Below are 23,713 nucleotides of genomic sequence, written 5' to 3'. Positions count from 1 at the left end.
AAATAGTGGGGGTCATGCTGGATTTTCATGAAATCAAGGGGAAAGGGTGTTTCACGATAGATTGGGGGTTAAAAAATCATTCGGCATCTAAAAATTTATTATTTTCCCACTCCGGAGAGATTAACTTATAATTTGATTCTCTAATGTGCAAAGATTTGACAAAGAATAAATAAAATTTAAATCTTAAAATTTAAGAAAATAAAAATTAATAAAAAAATATGAACAAGTGGAGCTAACTTAACGAGATCCAAGGCCACGAGTAGTTGTTAAACAACAACACAATCACGGCCCCACCCCTCTCAGTGATTGCTGCCTTGGATCGTGGCCTGCCCGCCACGTGGCCTTTCTCACTTATAATATCCCCCATACCATATGTCAACAACTATCTTCCTGGCCCCACCCTCCCTTATTACTTATTTTAGATACTGCTGCACCCGCACGCACCCTATCATCTCCCCTCTTATAGTTAACTTTACTTGGCATCCAGCGGGAGTGAAAGAGGTAAGGTGTTGACGTCAGCAAATTTAACAAAGGACGTGTTGTGATTGGAAACCATCTTGGGCCCACTTGTTCTCGCGCAACTTCAGTGATTGTGAATTTGTGATTGTGATTGTGATTGTGACTCCTCTTCTCTGCCAAATGATCCTCGGCCGTCCGATTTTGTTCAATTATATGTGATGGTAGGTGGATGGGTTGCCAGGTAGGACTCGCTTTCTGTCCACGTCGGATTTTCAATCTGACGGTACAAATTCTTCTATCTCGAAAGGATCATTTTTTATCCGTCCAACTTTTTTGATGGGTCCCATTTGGAGTTTTTGGAAAAAATAAAATAAAATAAAACTGAAATTTGACCCGCTGGAGCAGGTGAATTTGGGTCCTCAAGTCTCACGTGATTATTCTATGCTTTTTGTGGACTTTACCTTGCCCTCTTTTGATTGGCGGGCAACCGGCTTTACGTGCGACTGGTGATGAACGAGTGGGAAAATATATTTGCTTTTTGTCGCTGCGACGAATCAGGATACGACAGGTGTGAACCTTAGGTGGGATCTACTGATAGTGAATGAACCTGGCATGTCATAAAGCCCCGTGACTGGGATATGTCTCACGCGCGTAGACCGCGTGGTGAGAATGCGGATAAAGAAGATATCTTCACATATTAATATAATGTGCCACGTTGCCATTAAGTGCGCTATGGCTATATTCCATCAGACATTGACGTTTCTGCCATGTTGGCACCTGCCAGATATGACCGTCAGATCAACTTTCCATCCAACGGATAAGATCGTGTTTAAGACTAATCGAGACATCTGAGCCGTCGACTCTTGTTGGAGTAGGTTTCGCGTGAGTGAATGAGAGCATACAAAAAGAAAGAGATGAGATTTCAGCAGAAAAGAACACCAAAACCAGGTGAAAAGAAGAGACGCAACAGAAGAGAGAGAGAGAGAGAGAGAGAGAGGGGAGGTTGAGGCTCTGAAAAGATTGAATCTGAAAACAGTAAGGTTATGGTGAATTGGTGTTTGTGACTTTTAAGTAAATTGGTTGAAGCTTATGGACAGAAGCAGAGAAGCTAGAAGATCAAACATGGCGGCAACGAACGGATTGTCGAGACGTCGGCAAAGAACAAGCAGTCTTCGAGATTCACACGGTTGATAACTCTCTCTCTATCCTATGTTTTTTTTTTTTTTTTCTAGTTAAGGCATACTGAATCGGTGTTCTTACGATTTTTTTTTTATTTTTTAGCAGAAGAAGACGAAGAGATGGAGTTGCAGGATACAGTGAGGTTAAGAGATCGTGCTAACAGAAGAGATAGGGATAGGGATAGAGATAGAGAAAGATATAGAGATCGAGATTTTTCGAATCATAAGAGTCACCACAAGCGTCGGAGAGGCGATAGTTTAACCCAAGGAGAAGAAGAAAGTACAGAAGAAAGTGTAGCGGATGAAGAAGAGTATGAAATTGAGGAAAGAAGAGTAGCTCACATAATTTCTCACAACACCACTTCATATTCTTCTTCGTCTTTGTCCAATCAAAATAGTAGAAAATCCCTACCTCCGACTAGACACGGCCGGCCAACGCCGCCGGCTTTGAAGGCCGCCGATGAGATGAGTGGAGTCAAGGTCCCAAGGAAGGCCCGCTCTGGTACAAGAAATGTGGATTTTTATTTTTTTTATTTTATTTTTTTTATTGGAGACTTGGTCTGATGGGCGTTTGTGTATGGTTTTGTAGCTTCCGTGAAAAGGTCGCATGAGAATTGGGCTTCTGGAAATGGTGGATTTCGGGAAGACCATAGAGCTTCCACTTCGAGTCGGAGCATTNTGTCCAATCAAAATAGTAGAAAATCCCTACCTCCGACTAGACACGGCCGGCCAACGCCGCTGGCTTTGAAGGCCGCCGATGAGATGAGTGGAGTCAAGGTCCCAAGGAAGGCCCGCTCTGGTACAAGAAATGTGGATTTTGTTTTATTTTTAATTTTTTTATTGGAGACTTGGTCTGATGGGCGTTTGTGTATGGTTTTGTAGCTTCCGTGAAAAGGTCGCATGAGAATTGGGCTTCTGGAAATGGTGGATTTCGGGAAGACCATAGAGCTTCCACTTCGAGTCGGAGCATTGAGGGATTTGAGGCTAATTCACCTTCATCTTCTAATGTTTCAGTGAGGAAAAAGATGGTTAGTGTTGTTTTTTGAATTTGATTATTGTTTTCTGGAGGAGAAATTAAAAGGTTGACTTTTTGAGCTTTGTGATGGATGTTGCAGAAACCAAATGGACCTAAGACTCGTCTTCCAAAGGTTGCGAAATCTTCTAGCTCAGTTCAACAAGATGATATCGAGATTGAGATTGCTGAGGTTTTGTTTGGGCTGAAGAAGCAATCCCATAACTCGAAGAAGGAAGATGATAGCATGGGAAAGACAGCGCAAAATCTTGAATCGAAAGATGGTATTAGTAACAATCAAGACACAAAACCATCTGTTTCAGTTTTGGCTCAGAAAGACGGCGCTTCATCAGATCTTGGTGGCGGTGGGTATTATTTCATTTAAGCTTTTAATCCAATATCAATATTTTGTTTTTCTACCCCGCATGTGTTTATGTTTTCTTTTTCCCTTAACTATCGCGTCTGCAGCCACGAAGAAGAAGAAAGTCGAGGTTGATAATTCTTCAAACCCAGTTGGTTCCGTAGTTATGTTTGAAAGCGAGCAGCTACCGACAAAATCGGAAATATCTACACCGATATCGGAAATATCTACACCGAAATCGGAGAAAACATCTCAATTGAATGTGGCATCTTGTGAGGCTTCTAATGAAATAGATGCTCCTAAAGTTGCATTTGTGATGGTGGAGCCACAGGAAGAGCTAGCCAGGCGACGTGATGTAAAACTATCAATTGAAGGATCAGATTGCCCAAACGGTCCAGTGACAGAGAAAAAACCGATTTCGGCTGATAAAGATTCTTGTGCTACCTGCTGTAAAATGGATTCGACAGTGACACAAGCGTGAGCATCAAATAATATTTGCTTTTTCTCTCTTTTTTCTTTGAGAATATGATAGTTTTCAATTTTTTTTCTTAATCTTATTTCTCCTGTAAATTCTCAGGAGTTCAACTGTACTGGAGACTGGGAGCCTAAACGTTGAGAAGTTCAAGATTGATCTGATGGTGAGGTACCTTCTTGTCGCATTCCGGATTAGATTATCGTTGCTATTTTGCTGTCAGATTTCTGAAGAAGAATAGTGCCTTTCAACAGGCTCCTCCTCCTATGGTATTATCTCCTGAACTGGATGGCTTCAATGATTTCGCCTCATATCCTACAAGTACGGCCCAAGATATCAATATGGTGAGTAGAATCAGTGACTCACTCTTTAATAATCTTTGTTGATATATATATATATTATTTTTTTGCTTTCTGGTAATTTAATAATCAATGCTTTTTTTTTTTTCTTTTTATTGTGTAGAAATCTTTGGTTAAGGACGAAGAAAAGGCAGAGAGGTTTGTGAAGAAGGAAACAGCAGTACAGGAAGTCGAAGAAAAGAAGATTGAGCCTATTGAAGGGAAGAGCAAATCGAAGTTTGATTTTGAAAAGCCAAATCAAGATGATGGAAGAGATAATGCCTGTAAATTACAACAGCAGAGTCAAAAGCAGGAACCACCACCTAAATCTGGAGTTCCTAAAGTGGAAAAAACAGGTAATTTGACGATTTTGGTCTTCCCTGTTAATATGAGTTGACTTGAATTATGATTCAATAGATTCATTGATGCTATCTTGTGCTTTGTTTCAGGTCAATCCGGTTCAGTGCCTTTTCATGTTGCTGTAGCTGGCTGGCCAAATGGTCTTCCACCTCTGGGGTGAGACATCTATTCCCTCGTTATGTATCTGTAATTTTTTTTTTTTTTGGGTTTAATATCGTGCAGTAAATATTGCTCCATTATTAAGAAGCAAATTTATGACCAGATACATGCCTCCATTTCAAACAATTATGTCCATGGATGGAAGTGCCAGATCTGCCCCAACTCAGCAGGTATGTCATTGTGTCATGCAAAGTTAAGCTTTTCATAATATTTTTTTCTTGGTTCATTTTTGGTAACTGTTGATATTGGATTTGGCATTGAATAATTGAAACATTCAGCCTCCCCAGTTTATGCTCTCTCAACCTCGGCCAAAGAGGTGTGCTACCCACCATTATATTGCTCGAAATATATACTTGAATCAGCAGTTTGCAAAGATGAACCACTTATGGCCAGCCGGAGCTAGTTCTACTTCTTTAATTGGGGCCAAATCCAACAGTCTCAATGTTATTCCCTCCACTGAAAACTTAATTCATGGAAACCAATTGCAAGGAAGCTTTCCGGTTGTGAACCTCAATTCTGTGCAGGACAAAGGGCAGGGTACGACCAACTTTCCAGGTCTTACTCAGAAAGATAAAAGCTCTGAGAATGCAAGTTTAATGGACCCAGCACAGAGAAAGCAGCTAGTGCTTCAACAAGCTCCACATCCTGCCCCAGCTGGTAACTTTTTGGTATGTTCTTTCCCTTACATTTTTGGTCATGATAATTTTGTGAGCTTCAAAATTTCTGTAAAATTTCAAATTGTTATTTTGAAACTTTTTACTTTGATCTGTAGCATGCCCCTGCTTTCATCTTCCCTGTAAGCCAACAACAAGCAGCAGCAAATCAATCTGGGCCTTCAAAATCTGCTGCCTTGGCCAAAAGTGCATCATTCTCTGGTAATTCAACACCTGCAATTCCGGTAAGCTCTACAGCATTACCAGCAGTAGCTGCAGCTGTGAGTTATAATTACCCAAATATGGCAGCCAATGGAGCACCTTACTTGACCATAGTACAGAATGAAGGGTTTCCATTTCCTGTCCCCACCCCTATTGGAACCCCACCAGCAGTTAGAGGCCATGCTCAACCATTGCCTTACTTTAATGGGTCTTTCTATTCATCTCAGATTTTTCATCCTTCTCAAATTCAGCAGCAACAGCAACCTCCCTCACAACCTTTAATACAAGCAGCTTATCAAAATACAACCACTTCAAGTGCCTCATCATCATCTCACAAGCAAACGCAGTCTCAGCAGCCACGTGGGGGACCAGTTAGTGGTAACTTATTGAGCTCAACAAGCATGCTACCACATCAGCAGCAAAAACAGCACGTGCCACCATCCAATCAAAATCGCAAGCTTGAGCCTGAGATGAGTGGGGAGAATGCCCCCTCACTTGCTGATAGCCGTGCCTCTCACAATCAAACGAGTGTGTATGGTCAAAACTTCACAATGCCACTTCAGCCCCTAAACTTTGCCTTGATGCCATCACAAATTGTTGGCGGTGCAGGTCCTGGTAATCATGGTGAGAAGCAGCAACAATCACAGCAGAAGAGTTTAAAGGGTGGAGTTGAGCTCATCCCTCCTCAGGCATTCGCCATGTCATTTGCATCCTTTGGTGGAAACAATTCTGCTTCAAACCTTAATTTCTCATCTATGGCCCAAAATCCTGCAATCTTTCAGAGCCTTCCAGATATGGCCCGGCAAGGGTACCAGGTTTCACCCGCAGCTCAGGCTGTACAGCAGAAAAATCACCAAATATCTGAGGTGAAGAGTGGAGGAGGTTCATCGAATCATGATGATGGAAAAAAAGCAAGTTTCGGGAAGTCACCTGCTTCAAATGGACAGACACTTGTTTTTGACCATTCACCTAGAACTCTGAACTTTGTTTCATCCCCAGTTACGGGAAATTGGTCCTCACGTCCCATTACTGCGACTACAATAACCACAAATGCCTCTGTCGCTGCTAATTCTCAGAATTTCCAGCAACAGCAACTGCTTCAGCTCCATAAGCAGCAAATGTTGCAACATCCGCAACAATCTGCTGCAGCAGCTCGAAGTAAAGCTCCGTCAACCAACCTGTCTTCATCTTCCATTGCCACCAAGCTCTCGAATAGTGCTCCTATGTTCCCACAAACTCTAGTCCAAAGCAACAGTTCTGGTCAATCACCCCAATGGAAGAACTCAACAAGAACCCAAACTTCTCAAGTTCCTCCAACATCACTGGGATCATCCAATTCCCCAACTCTGAAGAATGTTTCCCAGCAGCAGCAAGTGAGATCCCCACAAGGCCGTACCCAGATATCTTTCGAAAGAAATTCCAAGTCTGGCTTGGCACCCCAAGGGCAACAAATACCCACTAGCAGCCAGTCTCCATCTCCCCTAGTTGTTGGATCTTCGCCAAGTGCCGGAAACCTGAGAACTAGTTCCACCAGCAGCAAAGCTGGCTCATCAATTCCATCTTTGCAACCACAGCAAACTGAGAATTCTTCAGCTAGCTCTGGCCAGAAAAACTCCCCTGTTTGTGGAAGAAACGTACCATCCATCTTGAGCACGTGCCCCAGCCACCTCTCTGAACTCAAGTACTAAACCCTAGATGCAGCAAGAATGCAGGCCCAAAATTTTGTCCAGAATGCCACCATTTTAGTCTCCTGCACATTTTTGACTGCCCACACGTGGGTTTCTTGCAGACATACCAGAAGAGGTGGAAACGAAAGAATGAGCACCAAGTAAAATTACAGTTGCAATAAGATAAAGATTCAGGGAGAGTCAGTCATCTTCTGACAAGATCGTACTGGTACAGAATTTAAAGTGGAGACTGGGGACCTGCCAATATTTAAGGGGAATATGGTTGGCCTGATTTGATACTAATATGTATATAATTTTTAATCTTTTGCATAGAAATTAGAAACTAATCGTTCTAATTCATTATTATTATTATTATTATTATATTAGTATCTTAAACTAATCTTTCTCTTTTCATTTTGGGATTATTGAATGGACCCTTTGTTTGGCATATTGTTAAAGTCAAAATAGAGAAGAAAATCTTGAAGATAGTAGAATTGTTGAAAGCTAGAAGCGATTGATCTTATTGGTCTAATCTTGTTTCTGTTTTCTTATCTCTTGTACCTACCTTTGCTTTATCCGATTTTTGGGACCAACTTGCTTTGCATTCAAGCCACGCAATACCCAACCCACAAAAAGAATTCGCTCCTATTTTCGTTCAACTTACACTTTATTACAATGGATTTAGTGTAAAATGTATTAGTCAGATGATGAATGGGAAAGCCAAACAGTTTGACTATAAAAAATAAATTGTTACTTTAGATGCCTGAGGGGGAAATGTGTTATCTTATGAAACCTTAGGGGAAAAATCGTGATAAACTCTTCAACTTATTGTAGTTGTTTCAAACTAGACTGAGCAAGTTCAACCACAGGCATCCTGGCATCTCTTTCTGAGATGTGAAATCACGTGCCTGACTTTTTGGATGCTAGTTTTGTAGTAAGCACATGGTGGGTTCTTCTTCTTCATTATCTTCCCCCAAGAATCATATAAAGAGTGAAATTGTAATCGTACTGATAGCAACCCATGGGTCCCCGGTGTCTTAAAGTTCTTAAAAAGCTTTGCCACTCCACCAGTGTAAGTGGAGGCTGATATTTTTGCCATTGCTGATTCTGGGAGCAAACCATGATGCTTATTACCTTTGATTTTGTGAATTGTTCATGGGAAAAATAAAATAAAAAATAAAGCAATTTTAAACAGAATTCTTTATTCAAATGCAGAGCATTTAGTTGGTGGAGACAAATTCAATATCTTGGGTTAAATCACTTCTACTTTTTTCTTACGTGAGATGACATATATATATATATATATCAAAGAAATGCAGATTCCTGGGTAGATAAAAAGGTTTAAATACCACATTGATTGGTCGGTAAAGATTCCACCACCAAAAAATTGGAGTTACAACCTAGCCTGAAGGAACGTAGCCCATGAAAGATATCTTCTTCTATCACCAGGTGAAATAAAAAAGTTATATTTAATTATTTTAATATGGTAAACTCCAATCTCACTTTCCAAACGCGATTTTAAACCTGGAGTTACTATTGAACCCTACAATCTTAAAATTGAACTTCTTACTGAGTTGTTTATTTAAAAGCTACCAATTGGCTGCTGGATTTCGCCCTGCAACTAAAAGAAGATTGCTCGGGGTCAGCGTGGCGCGGCTGACTGTAGTGCAGTTCGCCTCTACAACCTTTGATCAGTACATTATTTAGAACTTCCGAAGATTGTCAAGGTTTTTATTCCAAGCTACTGCAATAGATGTATATGTAATCATAGTAGTCGGCCCAGAATGCCTCTGTTCTATACTTCACACCAGGGAACCAAATCACAACGGAATGAAACTCTCATTGCTCTTCCATTTACTGAAATTCTGTCTCTCTCTATCTTGGGAAATTATGGTCGACCCANGTACAGCAGTTCGCCTCTACAACCTTTGATCAGTACATTATTTAGAACTTCCGAAGATTGTCAAGGTTTTTATTCCAAGCTACTGCAATAGATGTGCATGTAATCAAAGTAGTCGGCCCAGAATGCCTCTGTTCTGTACTTCACACCAGGGAACCAAATCACAACGGAATGAAACTCTCATTGCTCTTCCATTTACTGAAATTCTGTCTCTCTCTATCTTGGGAAATTATGGTCGACCCAACTGGATGACCTGGGCCTGAAGAATAACAGATGAAGTAGAATCCACTGAAGGCATGATTCTAATTCTGAACCAAGTGCATGTGAGAGCAAGCCACACGCCTGACTTCTTCAGTGTACTTCATCATTTCAAACTGTTGACTATACATTTCTTAAAGGGTCTGTTGAATATTGTATTATTGGAAAATGTTATATTACTGGAAAGATAGATTATTAAAGGTATTGTATTATTGGAGAATGTTATATTACTGGAAAGATAGATTATTAAAGAATTGTCCTCCGTTTTTAAATAACAATAATAATATTATTATTTTCTTATATTATTTTTTAAATTATTTATTTTAAGCTCTTATATTTGAAATTTTGCTAAAATATGCTAGCCATATAAAACTTTAATTTATAGCAAAATCACCCCCACCCACCCCAAGTCATTGCTAGTAGCCAGTCACCACTGTCGGCAGCCGCCGTAATGGCACACGACCGATTGGATCTGACTGGTCGTGCGCCGATAAGGCCTAATCTGGCCATGGATCTTTGATCAATGGCTAAAAATGGCTAGATCTGGCCGTGAATATGGTCGTTTCACTGCCAAAGATGCAGCCGTGAAACAGTGGCCATTTCATGGCCAGATCTGGTCGTTTTCGACCATGAATCACAAATCCATGGCCGAAAACGTCCTTACCGGCATACGACCGGTAAGATCCTACCACTCTTGCGCCTATATGACGACTTTCGCCGACGGCCAACGATGGTGGCTAACGGCCGATGGTAGTCTTGGGTGGTTAGAGGTATTTTGTTAACTTTTACACTTTTTTGTAGCTAATGTGTTTTAGCTAAATTCTCAAATGTAGGAGGTCTGAGCAAATTGTTATTTGGTAGACATAGAAGGGCAAATGTGTCTAAAATGATAAAAGATTAAGGACAAAATAAAGTCAAAATTAAGATTACCTCAGTAATCTTATATTAACACCCCTTAGGAAGGTAATTTGATTACCCTTAATATTACCAACAGTAAATACTATTTACAATAAAAGATTACGTAATATTTTATTACTTAACAATTAAACAAGAGAATCTTGAAAATTAAACAAAGATTACATGATTAATCTTATATCACCCCAAGAACGAAACCAAAGCAACGTAAATAAACTAACTTTGAGTATATGACGTAGGGATTCATGAAATTGAAAAGTTTCTTTCAATGAATATTTTGTAAGCACTTGTGGTCCTTCATTGATGTAGGATACTATAATTGATGTTATCTGACGTATGTATTGCGATATACTATATTATAAAAGCAATTACTCAAAGTCAAGAGATACAAGTTCTAAACCGTACAGTTAAAAGATGAGAAGATTTAAAAAAGAAAAAGATTACTTATTTACTTCTGAACGAGAGATGCAAGATTGAGCTCAATGTCCTCTTTGGCTTTCTTATCAAATGGATCCTCCCCGAAATACAGATCCATTATTGAGCGACACAAGAGTTTGCTCTGGATACTTCCCACCTCCTTACCATCAACTGCAGAATTTATACAAATTTGAATTTCAAATTAGCATTTGATTGTTTTATTCCTAGCATAAATAGACAAGGGTCAAGCATAAAACAAACTCTTCCCTTCTAGTCTAGCAAATGTTAATCCTTAAAACTAAAATTTCATGTGCCAAAGAAAACAACCCACTTCTTATATTAAGCCTGAACCTTAAATAAATCCTATCACTCAGCTTCTAAGCCAAAGAAACATCATGACCGGTCATCCTCAATCAAAATTTGGTGTAATATAATGTTAGTCCAAATTCCATGGCAGTTGTCTCAACATTCCAATATGAACGAAAAACCACAGGACCAATGAAAGAAAATAAACAGTCTATTAGCTTTATTATCTAAGCTCAATCATAGAAAACACGAATACACTTTACTTGTTGTCCGAAGTACATGGCCTGGTTCCTTTGAAAGATCTATGACAGATCCCCGTGGTATTTTGTATTCATCTTTAAACTGAGAAGTGAACCTGCAATCAAATGCGCCATCAGATTAGTCTGAACAACAATAACACTTTTTTTGATGGAATCACCAGTGAAGCATTAAAGAATGCTATTTCACACCTTTGAAGCAATTCTTTATTATCCGATCCCCCAAACTTCTGGAGTCTGCTTCCAACAGACTCTTCAAAAGCACTTCGAACAGAACCTATGCTTAATTTACTGTAAATAATTTGAAGTCTAACAGTCATGCTTATATCAGCTTCCAAAATATCATCATTAAACTCCTTGTTTTCCTTCAGTTCAGAAATGGATAAATTCCCATATTTCTCCCTCAGCAATTTCTTCACATCACCATGATCAGCATATACACCTGTACAATTTACAAATACATAATTTCACAATGATGCTGAACAATCAAACTCAAAAAATTAAATCTTTTTATAAAATTGAAGTCTGCATTGTGCATTAATAGAATTGAAGAAACTAAAAAATGAAAGAAAAAATTGTTACCAAATGCATAGACATCAATGTTCTTCAATCCCAAGATTCTTTTTTTCCTCAACCCGATTCCGAGAAGTTTCCGAGAACCGCCGAGTTCGGAAGGAAACGAGACGCCGGTTTTGGAGTCAACAACTGTAGCTGAAGAACTGTCAGCAAAAGAGAGAGAAGCCCAGAGGTGGGAGGAGGAAGGATTGGCAAAGAGAAAATTCAGGGCGTTCTCGACAAATGGGTGTTTATGGTTTCGGTAGGCGGCGATGCCAGCCACTGCGGCAGTGGCGGAGGCGGTAGCAACGGCGACGGCGACGGAGATAGGGCGGGAAGTTCCATGTGTTGGGTTGGTGGTGTATTGGTGATTTGTGGGTTGAGAAAACAAGAATGGAAACCTCAGTGAAACCATCGAAATTAGAAAAATGCTTTTTTTTTTTTTTTTTCTTTGTTATCATAAATTAATGTAAATAAGTTGGGTTTTATATAGTATGAATGTGTCACGTGGAAGCACGTGAGAGTAATTAGGTATCTTTGTGGTGGGCCGTGGAGCTTGGGTTGGGCCTTCGGCTAAAATTGCAAAATAACACTTTATAGAGTGATATTTGTAAGCTTCATGCTTCAAACGAAATTAGATCCTTTTGCATAAAGTGATGATTTAAATTGAAATACAAATTCATGGTTATAAATTTATTACAATATAACGGATATGAGATGGAAGTTGGAGATAGTTATTTTTATTGTCACCTCATTAACGGTTGAAAATTCATATCAATAATTTAAGTAAAATATTTAGGTTTAAAAATCCAATCCCATTAATAAATGGTTAGATATCAATATAGTTTTTTGTTTTTATTTTTTTAATTTAAAATGTTAAGACAAGTTTTCAATCTTTGATATAATACAATAAAAAATGGGTAAATAGAAAGTCACAAATAATTATTTTATGAATCATTGTTCTTGCCTGAAACCTTGAAATAATCGTTAATTAAAAATAGATTGAAAAAGAAAGAGCGAGAGAGAAAGAGAGGCAAAGCATGCATGGGACAACAATCCAGAGTTTGACTGATTCCATTCCATGCAGCTAATGTTCACTTCGTCGGTTGTATATAAATATTTACATAGGAGCTTTGGCTATGTATTTATTTTAATTTTTCTGTTCACAGCAAAAATAAATTAAACATCAATATGGCTTCTGGTTCTACGAATCTTTTTGTTGGCTTCTCTCCAGTGGTTTCCGGTGTGCCACAATCTCATTTCTTTAACGTCAATTATCTTCCCCCAAAATCTCTCCTTTTCTCAAGTAAGTTCTTCTGTACGTTGATTGTTTATATATATATATATACATATATATATGTATGTATAATGTATTTCTATTTTTCTTTTACATGGTTTAACGGTATTTTGATATGCATGAGTAACGTGTATACACACATGCACAGGTAAAATCGAAGAAGAAGAAGAAGAAGAAAAAAGTAATCTAATGCTTGTCTAAAAAATCGACTTAAATTAAGATATGAGTAAGGTATAAATTCGAAGAAAGTTTAGATAAATAGAATACAAGGGTATGAATACACCAGGAAAAATAAAAATAAAAATAAAATGTTTTGTCATTTATAAATCAAGAGAATGAGAAAGAAAGATAATACTTAAAATATGAAAAAAAAAAATAATCTAAAATAATAATAGGCTTTTTAAAAGTTTTACTGGTAGATAGATCGTGCAAAAGAGATCATTTTGATACCATGTCAGAATCCATCACAAAACTAGTATACTTTATAATTACATAATAAAAATTAATATACTGAAGAACATAAGAAAATTGCTATATACAATCGTTTATTTGGGGAGTTTTTTTTTAAAGAAATAATAAATATCATTTTAAAGGTGGACTTTATAAGTTTATTATAGGGGTGTCTTTGTAATATTTCTATAAAATGCATTTTTTAAGATAAATAAAATGCTTTTTTTTTTTTTTTTTTGTTCGTTCAGAAAACCCTCGAACAATTTGTAAAAAATCATTGGTAAAGTGTTTCATTCTATTGAAACAATTATGTATATATCAAACTGGAAAAGAAAAAGATAAAAAAGAAACTAATTAATTAAAAGAAAAATATATTTAGCAATAGTTTTTGTAGTTTCACTACTTATTAATACCGTTCAAGCTTTTATGATCGGATTATTAATTTGTCAAATTCATTTAAATATTTTCAATAGTTTTTTAATCAAGACTATATTTAATCGTTAATTAATGATATTTTAATAAATTTTTAGTAAAATATTTATAATAACTTAATAATTAAATGCAAATAATTTGAGATTCATTTATTTCTTTTATATTTTAATCTTAATTTTTGAATATATTTGATATTCTGATTTTAGGATTTTTGGTAATAATCATATATTTTATGTAACACTCTAGTTTTAGATGGGACGTTAGTTTAATAAAGAAGTGGTAAGTTTCATAAAGAGATTGGACAAAGTCTATAATGTATTGTGTATATCATATTATTCATATATCAAATCAATATATATATATATATATATATACACCAAGAAACTAAAGAAACAGAAAGTAGTTGATAAGATTAATTTTTGTGTCTATTTTAATTATTATACAGGAGTTCGGCCGTCCGAGCTTGAAGACAAGATCAGAATTAATATTTACATTTGTCCAAGATGCAGTAACAATAATAGTTCTAAATCCGGTCGCATCCAAGGTACAATGTTGATAGTTATTAATTCATGCAATTATAAATTACTAGTCTGTATATATATTCATCCAAGATGGCTTAGTACCAGTGATAAAGTGGCATGAGACTGAGATTTTGGAAGATGACATTGAAGAGGAAGCAGTTAAGGTCATTTAAGCACAAAACTAACCATTTTTTTTTTTCTTTTCTAGTTAAAAAAAAAAAAAAAAAAAATGATTAAAACATAATGTACTGATGTGATTACTTTGTTTAGTGTGAAAAGGCTTCTTTACCAAATGAGATCAAGGAACGAATCCATATTGTTAGATCCATGTTGGGTTCCATGAACAATGGAGAAATAAGCATTTCGGCTTATGACACAGCCTGGGTTGCTCTTATTGAAGATACTCAAGGCAGTGGTGCTTCTCAATTCCCATCTGCCCTTCAATGGATTGTCAATAATCAACTCCCGGATGGCTCATGGGGTGATGCTAAAATATTTTCTGCTCACGATCGCTTAATCAACACCTTGGCTTGTGTTGTAGCTCTAAAATCATGGAATATCGATCATGAAAAGTGTCAAAAAGTTATCTAGAAAAAGAAGCGATTTGTATTTTTTTTTTTAAATACTTGATGGTTAGACTAACAATATATCGATATGTCACCTTTATCATGGTTTTAGGATTGTCATTTTTCAAAGACAACATATCCAAGCTTGAAAATGAGAATGATGAGCACATCCCTATCGGCTTTGAAATTGCTTTCCCTTCCCTTCTAGAAATAGCTCGCGGTTTAGGAATTGAAGTACCTGAACACTCTCCTGTCTTGCAAGACATCCATGCGAAGAGAAATTTAAAGCTCACAAGGTTAGATTCTAACTTAATACTTTCATTGTGAGTGACAATTTTTTCGTAGTTTTCGTCCACTGGGTTGTTGTTTAATAATTTAAGTCACCAAATGGCTGGTTATTTAAGATTATATTCGGGTAATCATCCTCATATCACTTACATGTGAAATAGGATACCAAAGGACACAATGCACAATGTACCGACAACACTATTGCATAGCTTGGAAGGAATGCAAGACCTGAACTGGGAAAAGCTTCTAAAATTGCAATTCCAAGATGGTTCATTTTTGTTCTCTTTATCCTCCACTGCCTATGCATTCATGCAGACGAAAAATGAAAATTGCTTGAAATTTTTAACAAAAGTTGTCCAAAGATTCAATACCGGAGGTATAGAAAAGTCCTTTGTCAATTATTGACTTGAAATTACTTTCCATACATGTCTAGTTTCTAAATAATCTTGATCGATGTACTTCAATTTAGTACCGACCACATACCCAGTTGACTTGTTCGAACATCTATGGGTGGTGGATCGCTTGCAGCGACTGGGAATTTTAAGATATTTCCAACCGGAGTTGAAAGAATTTATGGATTACGTTTACAGGTACATATTATTCGCTAAAGAAGTAATTCTTTTACTATAATTGCAACCCATCTATGAAAAGGAAATTCCTTCTGCTAAAGGGTACTTAATTAAATTTCAGATATTGGACTGAAGAGGGTATTTCCTGGGCAAGAAATAGCAGGGTTCAAGATATTGATGACACAGCCATGGGATTTAGACTGCTAAGATTACATGGCTATGAGGTTTCTGCTGGTAAGTTTAGGAAATTAAATAAAAAGTTCTCTGAAATTAGTACAATATTGTGTTGCATAGATTATCGTGGTCTTATTGTTCTTTCATTGACCAGATGTTTTTCAGAATTTTGAGAAGGGCGGTGAGTTCTTCTGCTTTGGTGGGCAATCTACCCAGGCTGTTACTGGAATATTCAACCTGTTTCGGGCTTCTCAGGTGCTATTCCCTGGAGAGAAAATCCTTGAGAACGCCAAGCAGTTTTCAGCAAAATTTTTAAGAGAAAAACTGGCAGCTAATGAGCTCCTAGATAAATGGATTATAACCAAGGACTTGCCTGGTGAGGTACGTGCGGAGGCAATGTGTGTAAACTTTCATTTTTTCTGTTATATTTAGAAGTGCAGCCTTAAACTATTTTTGTTATTAAAGGGTAATGTTTTCGTATCAATACACTTATTACTTTAAAAATATATTACTAATTTAATTAACTTAATCCATTTTAATTAATATAATTAATATAATATCTTATATCATAACAGATTATTTGACACTTTACGGATATTAATTAATTCTTTCAATTGTATATATGTATATCAGACCATTTAATAATTGATAATAACAGGTGAGCTTCGCATTGAAGGTTCCATGGTATGCAAGCTTGCCTAGAGTGGAGGCGAGACTTTACATAGAACAATATGGCGGTGAAGATGACATTTGGATTGGCAAGACTTTTTACAGGTTTATTCTTTTATTTCTTTATCCCTTATTTCATTTGTCTTGATTTTAACCAAGAATCTTTATTTGTTAATGCATATGTCCGATAGTATTATTGAGAGGACGCATCCTGATTAATTCAATGATTTAATTTATATACTAATGGCTATATGATTACCCTACAGGATGCCCTACGTCAACAATAACATCTATCTTGAGCTTGCGAAATTAGACTACAACAATTGCCAAGCACGACATCAGATTGAATGGGACAGTATGCAAAGGTATATATATATATATATATATATACATATGATATTCCTTTCTTCTAACAACTCAAATCATGTTAATTTTCCTCAAAAAAACATGCTATGATATACAGGTGGTACAAAGAATGGAAGCTTGACAATTTCGGAACTAGCCGAAGAGCCCTTCTCTTGGCGTACTTTGTAGCAGCAGCCAGTATATATGAGCCAGAAAAATGGCAAGCGCGAATTGGTTGGGCTAAGACTGCAGTCTTGTTGGAGACAATCACTTCTTATTTTCACAATACAAAACATTCTAGAGAAAAGAGGGAAGCCTTCGTTGATGAATTTAGAAACTGTATTTCTATCAACAACTTGTCCCAGCTGTAAGTAATCATTGGAATTAACGTGAAGAACTATTTAGATTTAAGATTTCACTAAAATTCGTGATTAGCAATTATTAAAGAGAATTTACTCCTAATGCGGGTTTAAGATTTGTGTCCCTATACAATTTTCAATAAATTAACATTGAAAGGCACCATTGAAAGTTGCTTGAAATGTGATTTCTGACATACAGGAGGTTGGAATCGGATATAATAGAACAGAGGTTCACTCGGATCTTGCTTGGGACGCTTGACCACCTTTCATTGGACGCACTAGTGAATCAAGGTCGAGACATTAGCCACCATTTACATCAGGCTGTAAGTAATTCATTTATTGCACAATTTGATGTTCAAAATTTTCGATCACTCTGAATTCTTAGATTCTTTATGATCTTGAATTGAAGCTTAAAACATGAACAAACATTTTTCTTGAAACGAACCAAAGTTCATTCAACCGCCAAAACCAATGTAATCGGTTCTGCCCACTACCCAGAAACTCATCCTAATGTGTTAACTCTTCTGTTTCTTCTCTCTCTCTCTCTCTCTCTCTCTATATATATATATATACAGTGGGAAAAGTGGCTGATAAAGTGGCAAGATCAGAATGGGGATATGCATCAAGGAGAAGCAGAGTTACTTGTAAACACAATAAATATAATTGCTGGCCGCTGGTTCTTAGAGGAGCTGTTGCATCATCCTCAGTATAGGCAACTCTCAGACCTCACCAACCGAATTTGCAGCAAACTTGGTCATTACCAGAAGCAAAAGGCCAGTCTTAGAGACATCAATATAAACTAAATAAGGACAAATTGCTAATTCGCCATCTCTTACAAGATTTTGTTGCACTCTTATATTTTCTATTTAGCCTTTCATTGCATCCATTCTTAGTAAGGTTTGCTTAGCATTAAATCTATTAAGACCTCCCCTTTCTCTATTCAAATTTAATTAGCTTCTAATTTTGTTTCAGGTACATGACAATGGTAGCAATAATGATAATAACGATAGCATCAGAATGTTACAGATAGAGTCTGAAATGCAAGAACTTCTGCAGTTAGTGCTCAAACATTCCTCAGACGACATTGACTCTAATGTTAAGCATACATTTCTGATAGTGGCAAAGAGTTTTTATTATACTGCTTACTGTAATACCGAGACTATTAACTTTGACATTGACAAAGTACTGTTTGAGAGAGTGGATTGAATCTCTATCTACACTTCTATCAAAATTAATGTGAAAGGGAAATAATATTGAAACTCGCTTTCATTTATAGTAACACAGTGAGTATATCTTCGAGATCAAACCATTGACTTCCTTTGATGGGATTATCGCTCTAACTTAATGTTCCCTGGATTATTTTTGCCAAGACAAATGGGAATTGGGTACCATAATGAAGTGTTCCTGAAACAGGTCGGTTCTTGATTCCAATTGCTTAATTAGGAAATAGGAAATAATCCCAAAGTCAGCAGAAGTTAAAACAGTAAAAAGGAAAAGCACATGCATGATGATAGTGTTCACTAATCACACTAAAACAATGAAAATAAAAATAATGTGGTCGTGATAAGAGCGGGAATTGGAATCATAATGAAGTGAAAGTTAATCATATTGATCAATTTGGTGGGATTTAAAAATATCTAAAACTAGGAGACACGATAAATTTGGTAGGGCTAAAAATCACTTTTTAATTATTAATTTGGTTGATGGTTGAGATGGGCCTCAGCATACATGATACATGTAACTGACAAAAAGTGTTTCTAATTAAAGCACCTCTTGTGTTGAGAATCTCGTCATTAAGCAGAATAGCAGATAAGCTAATCGCTTAGTGTTGCCAGAAATCAGGTTTGGAGTAAATTGATTTTTTTTTTTTTTTTTGGCTAAGTGAGTAAATTAATTTCAAGAACACAATCAAATTTTCTGTTGATTATTGCGAAGAACAATTTTGTCGTTGGAAGAAAGCATCTATGACTTCTGAGTTCAAATACCGTATGGGTTCTTGTTTAAAATATGAAACCATCTTATTGTTAATTAAAACAAATAAATTATGCTTTATGCTTTATGCTTTATTATTATTATTTCTTTTGCAAACCAACGCATTATTAATTGAAAATTATGACTGAGGGCTCTTTATAATAAAAGAAACACAATAATTTGTTATTATAAAATTTGACTATCACATCTCTACTACAATAATGAACCAGCATGAGTTTTATTTACAGCTGATAAATTCAATTACTGCATGCCTCAAACACGTATATGATAATTAAATTAATGTTATGACCAATATATTTTGGTTAATAAACAGTAATTAATTTTCTTTTTCAAATTAAATTTTACATAATATGAAATCATTGGTTCACTGTATCACCAACATATATACACTCTATATATGCTTTGGCCTGTGAATATATTTTCCTCTACAAAGCAAAAGAAAACATATATTTCAACATGGCTTCCCAATTCTCCAATCTCTTAATTGGCCTTTCTCCAGTCGTTCGCGGCACACCGCGATCTTCAACTTTCTCTAACGTCAAATATCATCCCTCAAAGCCTCTCTTTTTCTCGAGTAAGTTCTTCTGTTGATCCTTTTTCTTTCCTTTTCAACCGATGCCTTGATGCATGGACATACAACAATGGAGAGTCAAGAATACACAAACGTAAAATTAAAGAAGAAGAAGGAAAGAAAGAATACACACACACGCACACACACATATATATATATATTCGCTTTTACTATCATGCTTTATATTTCATGATGATGGCGGCATTGTGTATTCCTTCTAAACAATTAATAATCTTTGTCTCATTTTTATCTATTGTAGGTGTTTGGCCGTCCCGCCTTGAAGGCAAACGAGTTCACTCCGACGTTTGCCCAAGATGCAGTAACAGTAGTTCTTCATCGGAAAATCACATCCAAGGTAAGATGTAGTAACGGATCTTACATCGAAGTTCATTAATACTGCATAAATACATTGATAACATATTTCTCAGATGGTACAAGTATTATTGTCTATTTAATAAAATTTTATCTTCAAGAATATGCAGATGTGTTGCACAATGACCTACTACCAGTGGCTGACATTGAAGAGGACGCTCTTAAGGTTATTTGAGTACAACAAATTTTTTTTTTTTCATCGTGAACTCAAAAAAAAAAAAAAAAAAAAAAAAACTGAAAAATATGGTTTATTGCTTTTGTTTCAATTCTTGTGTGTTAATACAACTGCATTTAGTTGCTATAATTATATATATGAAATTTAATTAATTGGCTGCTCCCAGTTACAAGTGAAAATCTGCCACCATCAAAGTATATTAGCCTTAGAACTTGGAAATCCTGGCCTTAGAAAGAAGGTTGGCTCTTTAATAAATTTGTTAATAAGGTGGATCAGAGTAGAGTCAGTGGAATTTTCAATTATAACATCTAAAAGACTAAAACTTCATATAAAATATTAATGCTAGTGAAATTCCAAATCTATGCTTTTTGAAGGATAATATTGTTTGACTCCAAGCCACCGATAAAAGGAAAAGGCCTCCACCCATAATTACCACAAACGTCTACACGACAATCAACATTTTAATCAAATGCAGGATTTATTTTGGATTTATTCATATTAATAGAAGTTAATGATTTAAATCAAATGCTAGGATATATTATAATCACTTTCACTTTGTTTAACAAATTACAGCAAAAAAAAAAACTCATACAACATAGAAAACATCTCCTTAACTCTCAGCCATCACAAACCCATTTCCATTGCACCATCAGATCATAGTGGGAAATATAATTTGATTTGTTTTTCTTCAAGGCTTCTTACCAAATGAGATCAAGGAACGCGTCCATATTTAAGATCCCGTTAAGTTCCCTGAACGATGGAGAAAATAGCATATCCGCTTATGACACTGCAGGGTTGCTCTTATTGAAGATATTCAAGGCAGTGGTGCCCCTCAATTCCCATCAACCCTTCAATGGATTGCAAATAATCAACTCCCAGATGGTTTCGGGGTGATGTGATATATTTTCAGCTTATGATCGCTTAATCAGCACCTTGCTTGTGTTGCACTAAAGACATGGAATATACATCACGATAAGTGTGAAAAAGGTATATAGAAACAAGCATTATATATATATTATTTAGTCTAAGGATCTCTTCCTAAAGACTTACATGAATCACGTCAACCTTTTGTCATGGCTCTAGGGTTTCATTTTTCAAGGAAAACATATCCAAGTCGAAAATGAGAATGTGCGACATGCCTGCGGCTTTGAAATTGTTTTACCTTCACTTCTAGAAAAAGCTCGCAGTTTAGAAATTGAAGTACCCGATCACTCTCCTGTCTTGCAAGATATCTATGCGAAGAAGAAATTAAGCTCAAAAGGTATAAAACTTTCAAACGTATCTTAACAATTTTTCACAATATTTTTTTTTTGTTTTTTTCTTCTCAAGTGAGGACTGAGGATACCACATCAATCATATAAGAGTCAATAAGTAATGAATTTACTTAGTTCTGAATATTTTTTATTTATTTTTACCATTATACTGTAATTTGTGGTTATTAAACAATCGTGTACGCGTGAATAGGTACCCAAGGACACAATGCACAATGTACCGACAACACTATTGCATAGCTTGGAAGGAATGCAAGACCTGAACTGGGAAAAGCTTCTAAAATTGCAATTCCAAGATGGTTCATTTTTGTTCTCTTTATCCTCCACTACCTATGCATTCATGCAGACTAAAAATGAAAATTGCTTGAAATTTTTAACAAAAGTTGTCCAAAGATTCAATACCGGAGGTATAGAAAAGTCCTTTGTCAATTATTGACTTGAAATTACTTTCCATACATGTCTGGTTTCTAAGTAATTTTGATCGATGTACTTTAATTTAGTACCGAGCACATACCCAGTTGACTTGTTCGAACATCTATGGGTGGTGGATCGCTTGCAGCGGCTGGGAATTTTAAGATATTTCCAACCGGAGTTGAAAGAATGTATGGATTATGTTTACAGGTACATATTATTCGCAAAAGAAGTAATTCTTTTACTATAATTGCAACCCATCTATGAAAAGGAAATTCCTTCTGCTAAAGGGTACTTAATTAAATTTCAGATATTGTACTGAAGAGGGTATTTCCTGGGCAAGAAATAGCAGGGTTCAAGATATTGATGACACAGCCATGGGATTTAGACTGCTAAGATTACATGGCTATGAGCTTTCTGCTGGTAAGTTTAGGAAATTAAATAAAAAGTTATCTGAAATTAGTACAATATTGTGTTGCATAGATTATCGTGGTCTTATTGTTCTTTCATTGACAAGATGTTTTTCAGAATTTTGAGAAGGGCGGTGAGTTCTTCTGCTTTGGTGGGCAATCTACCCAGGCTGTTACTGGAATATTCAACCTGTTTCGGGCTTCTCAGGTGCTATTCCCTGGAGAGAAAATCCTTGAGAACGCCAAGCAGTTTTCAGCAAAATTTTTAAGAGAAAAACTGGCAGCTAATGAGCTCCTAGATAAATGGATTATAACCAAGGACTTGCCTGGTGAGGTACGTGCGGAGGCAAATGTGTGTAAACTTTCATTTTTTCTGTTATATTTAGAAGTGCAGCCTTAAACTATTTTTGTTATTAAAGGGTAATGTTTTCGTATCAATACACTTATTACTTTAAAAATATATTACTAATTTAATTAACTTAATCCATTTTAATTAATATAATTAATATAATATCTTATATCATGACAACTTATTGGACACCTTAGGATATTAATTAATTCTATCAATTATATATATATATATATCAGACATTAATAATTGATAATAACAGGTTAACTTTGCATTGAAGGTTCCATGGTATGCAAGCTTACCTAGAGTGCGAGGCAGACTTTACATAGAACAAATGGTGGTGAAGATGACATTGGATTGGCAAGACTTTTACAGGTCTATCTTTTATTTCTTTATCCCTTATTTCATTTGTCTTGATTTTAACGAGAATCTTTATTTGTTAATGCATATGTGCGATGTATTATTGAGAGGAGCATCCTGATTAATTCAATGATTTAATTTATTATAATGGCTATATGATTACCCTACAGGATGCCCTACGTCAACAATAACATCTATCTTGAGCTTGCGAAATTAGACTACAACAATTGCCAAGCACGACATCAGATGATGGACAGTATGCAAAGGTATATATATACATATGATATTCCTTTTTCCAACAACTCAAATCATGTTAATTTTCCTCAAAAAAAAATGCTATGATATACAGGTGGTACACAGAATGGAAGCTGACAATTCGGAACTAGCCGAAGAGCCATTCTCTTGGCTACTTTGTAGCAGCAGCAGTATATATGAGCCAGAAAAATGGCAAGCGCGAATGGTTGGGCTAAGACTGCAGTCTTGTTGGAGACAATCACTTCTTATTTTCACAATACAAACATCTAGAGAAAAGAGGGAAGCTTCGTTGATGAATTTAGAAACTGTATTTCTATCAACAACTTGTCCCAGCTGTAAGTAATCATTGGAATTAACGTGATGAACTATTTAGATTTAAGATTTCACT

The 23,713-nt window shown here is 36.1% G+C and overlaps 3 protein-coding genes and 1 pseudogene across 3 annotated transcripts; 3 read left to right on the top strand and 1 right to left on the bottom strand.

Moving 5' to 3' along the window:
- Positions 1–1,403: 1,403 nt before the first annotated feature.
- LOC116130543 (protein TIME FOR COFFEE-like) lies at positions 1,404–7,488 on the top strand. The gene is made up of 12 exons (XM_031416271.1): positions 1,404–1,645; positions 1,741–2,139; positions 2,520–2,665; positions 2,753–3,014; positions 3,118–3,487; positions 3,588–3,648; positions 3,737–3,826; positions 3,945–4,176; positions 4,270–4,336; positions 4,443–4,509; positions 4,618–5,007; positions 5,112–7,488. Exons 1-12 carry the CDS (start codon positions 1,549–1,551, stop codon positions 6,900–6,902), a joined length of 3,972 nt encoding a protein of 1,323 aa, XP_031272131.1. The 5' UTR covers positions 1,404–1,548; the 3' UTR covers positions 6,903–7,488.
- Positions 7,489–10,204: 2,716 nt separating this feature from the next.
- LOC116130630 (fatty-acid-binding protein 1) lies at positions 10,205–11,932 on the bottom strand. Its single transcript, XM_031416365.1, has 4 exons — positions 11,517–11,932; positions 11,127–11,376; positions 10,941–11,032; positions 10,205–10,542 (listed from the first exon to the last, which is right to left on the bottom strand). The coding sequence occupies exons 1-4, from the start codon at positions 11,902–11,904 to the stop codon at positions 10,403–10,405; spliced, it is 870 nt and encodes a 289-aa protein (XP_031272225.1). The 5' UTR covers positions 11,905–11,932; the 3' UTR covers positions 10,205–10,402.
- Positions 11,933–14,485: 2,553 nt separating this feature from the next.
- LOC116130606 ((-)-kolavenyl diphosphate synthase TPS28, chloroplastic-like) lies at positions 14,486–18,399 on the top strand. Its single transcript, XM_031416329.1, has 12 exons — positions 14,486–14,772; positions 14,868–15,051; positions 15,205–15,419; positions 15,513–15,633; positions 15,734–15,846; positions 15,941–16,167; positions 16,445–16,560; positions 16,722–16,820; positions 16,919–17,167; positions 17,359–17,482; positions 17,735–17,932; positions 18,132–18,399. The coding sequence occupies exons 1-12, from the start codon at positions 14,517–14,519 to the stop codon at positions 18,363–18,365; spliced, it is 2,136 nt and encodes a 711-aa protein (XP_031272189.1). The 5' UTR covers positions 14,486–14,516; the 3' UTR covers positions 18,366–18,399.
- Positions 18,400–20,974: 2,575 nt separating this feature from the next.
- Positions 20,975–23,487, top strand: LOC116130560 (annotated as a pseudogene).
- The last annotated feature ends 226 nt before the right edge of the window (positions 23,488–23,713 follow it).

The sequence above is a fragment of the Pistacia vera genome, unplaced genomic scaffold (assembly GCF_008641045.1).
Source record: "Pistacia vera cultivar Batoury unplaced genomic scaffold, PisVer_v2 Contig223, whole genome shotgun sequence".
Taxonomy (NCBI): domain Eukaryota; kingdom Viridiplantae; phylum Streptophyta; class Magnoliopsida; order Sapindales; family Anacardiaceae; genus Pistacia; species Pistacia vera.
The sequence above is the reverse complement of the archived record's forward strand: the minus strand, read 5'-3'. Positions and strand labels throughout refer to the sequence as shown.

What these genes read in the sequence shown, in the direction of transcription:
- LOC116130543 (XM_031416271.1), top strand. Translation starts at nt 1,549, where the DNA reads ATGGACAGAAGCAGAGAAGCTAGAAGATCAAACATGGCGGCAACGAAC. An exon ending in TCCTAAAGTGGAAAAAACAG is followed by an intron (nt 4,177 to 4,269) that starts GTAATTTGACGA and finishes GCTTTGTTTCAG; the next exon opens with GTCAATCCGGTTCAGTGCCT. An exon ending in GATCTGCCCCAACTCAGCAG is followed by an intron (nt 4,510 to 4,617) that starts GTATGTCATTGT and finishes TGAAACATTCAG; the next exon opens with CCTCCCCAGTTTATGCTCTC.
- LOC116130606 (XM_031416329.1), top strand. Translation starts at nt 14,517, where the DNA reads ATGTTGGGTTCCATGAACAATGGAGAAATAAGCATTTCGGCTTATGAC. An exon ending in CCAAAGATTCAATACCGGAG is followed by an intron (nt 15,420 to 15,512) that starts GTATAGAAAAGT and finishes ACTTCAATTTAG; the next exon opens with TACCGACCACATACCCAGTT. An exon ending in GCCACCATTTACATCAGGCT is followed by an intron (nt 17,483 to 17,734) that starts GTAAGTAATTCA and finishes ATATATATACAG; the next exon opens with TGGGAAAAGTGGCTGATAAA.
- LOC116130630 (XM_031416365.1), bottom strand. Translation starts at nt 11,904, where the DNA reads ATGGTTTCACTGAGGTTTCCATTCTTGTTTTCTCAACCCACAAATCAC. An exon ending in AATAAAGAATTGCTTCAAAG is followed by an intron (nt 11,033 to 11,126) that starts GTGTGAAATAGC and finishes ATTTGATTGCAG; the next exon opens with GTTCACTTCTCAGTTTAAAG. An exon ending in CCATGTACTTCGGACAACAA is followed by an intron (nt 10,543 to 10,940) that starts GTAAAGTGTATT and finishes TAAATTCTGCAG; the next exon opens with TTGATGGTAAGGAGGTGGGA.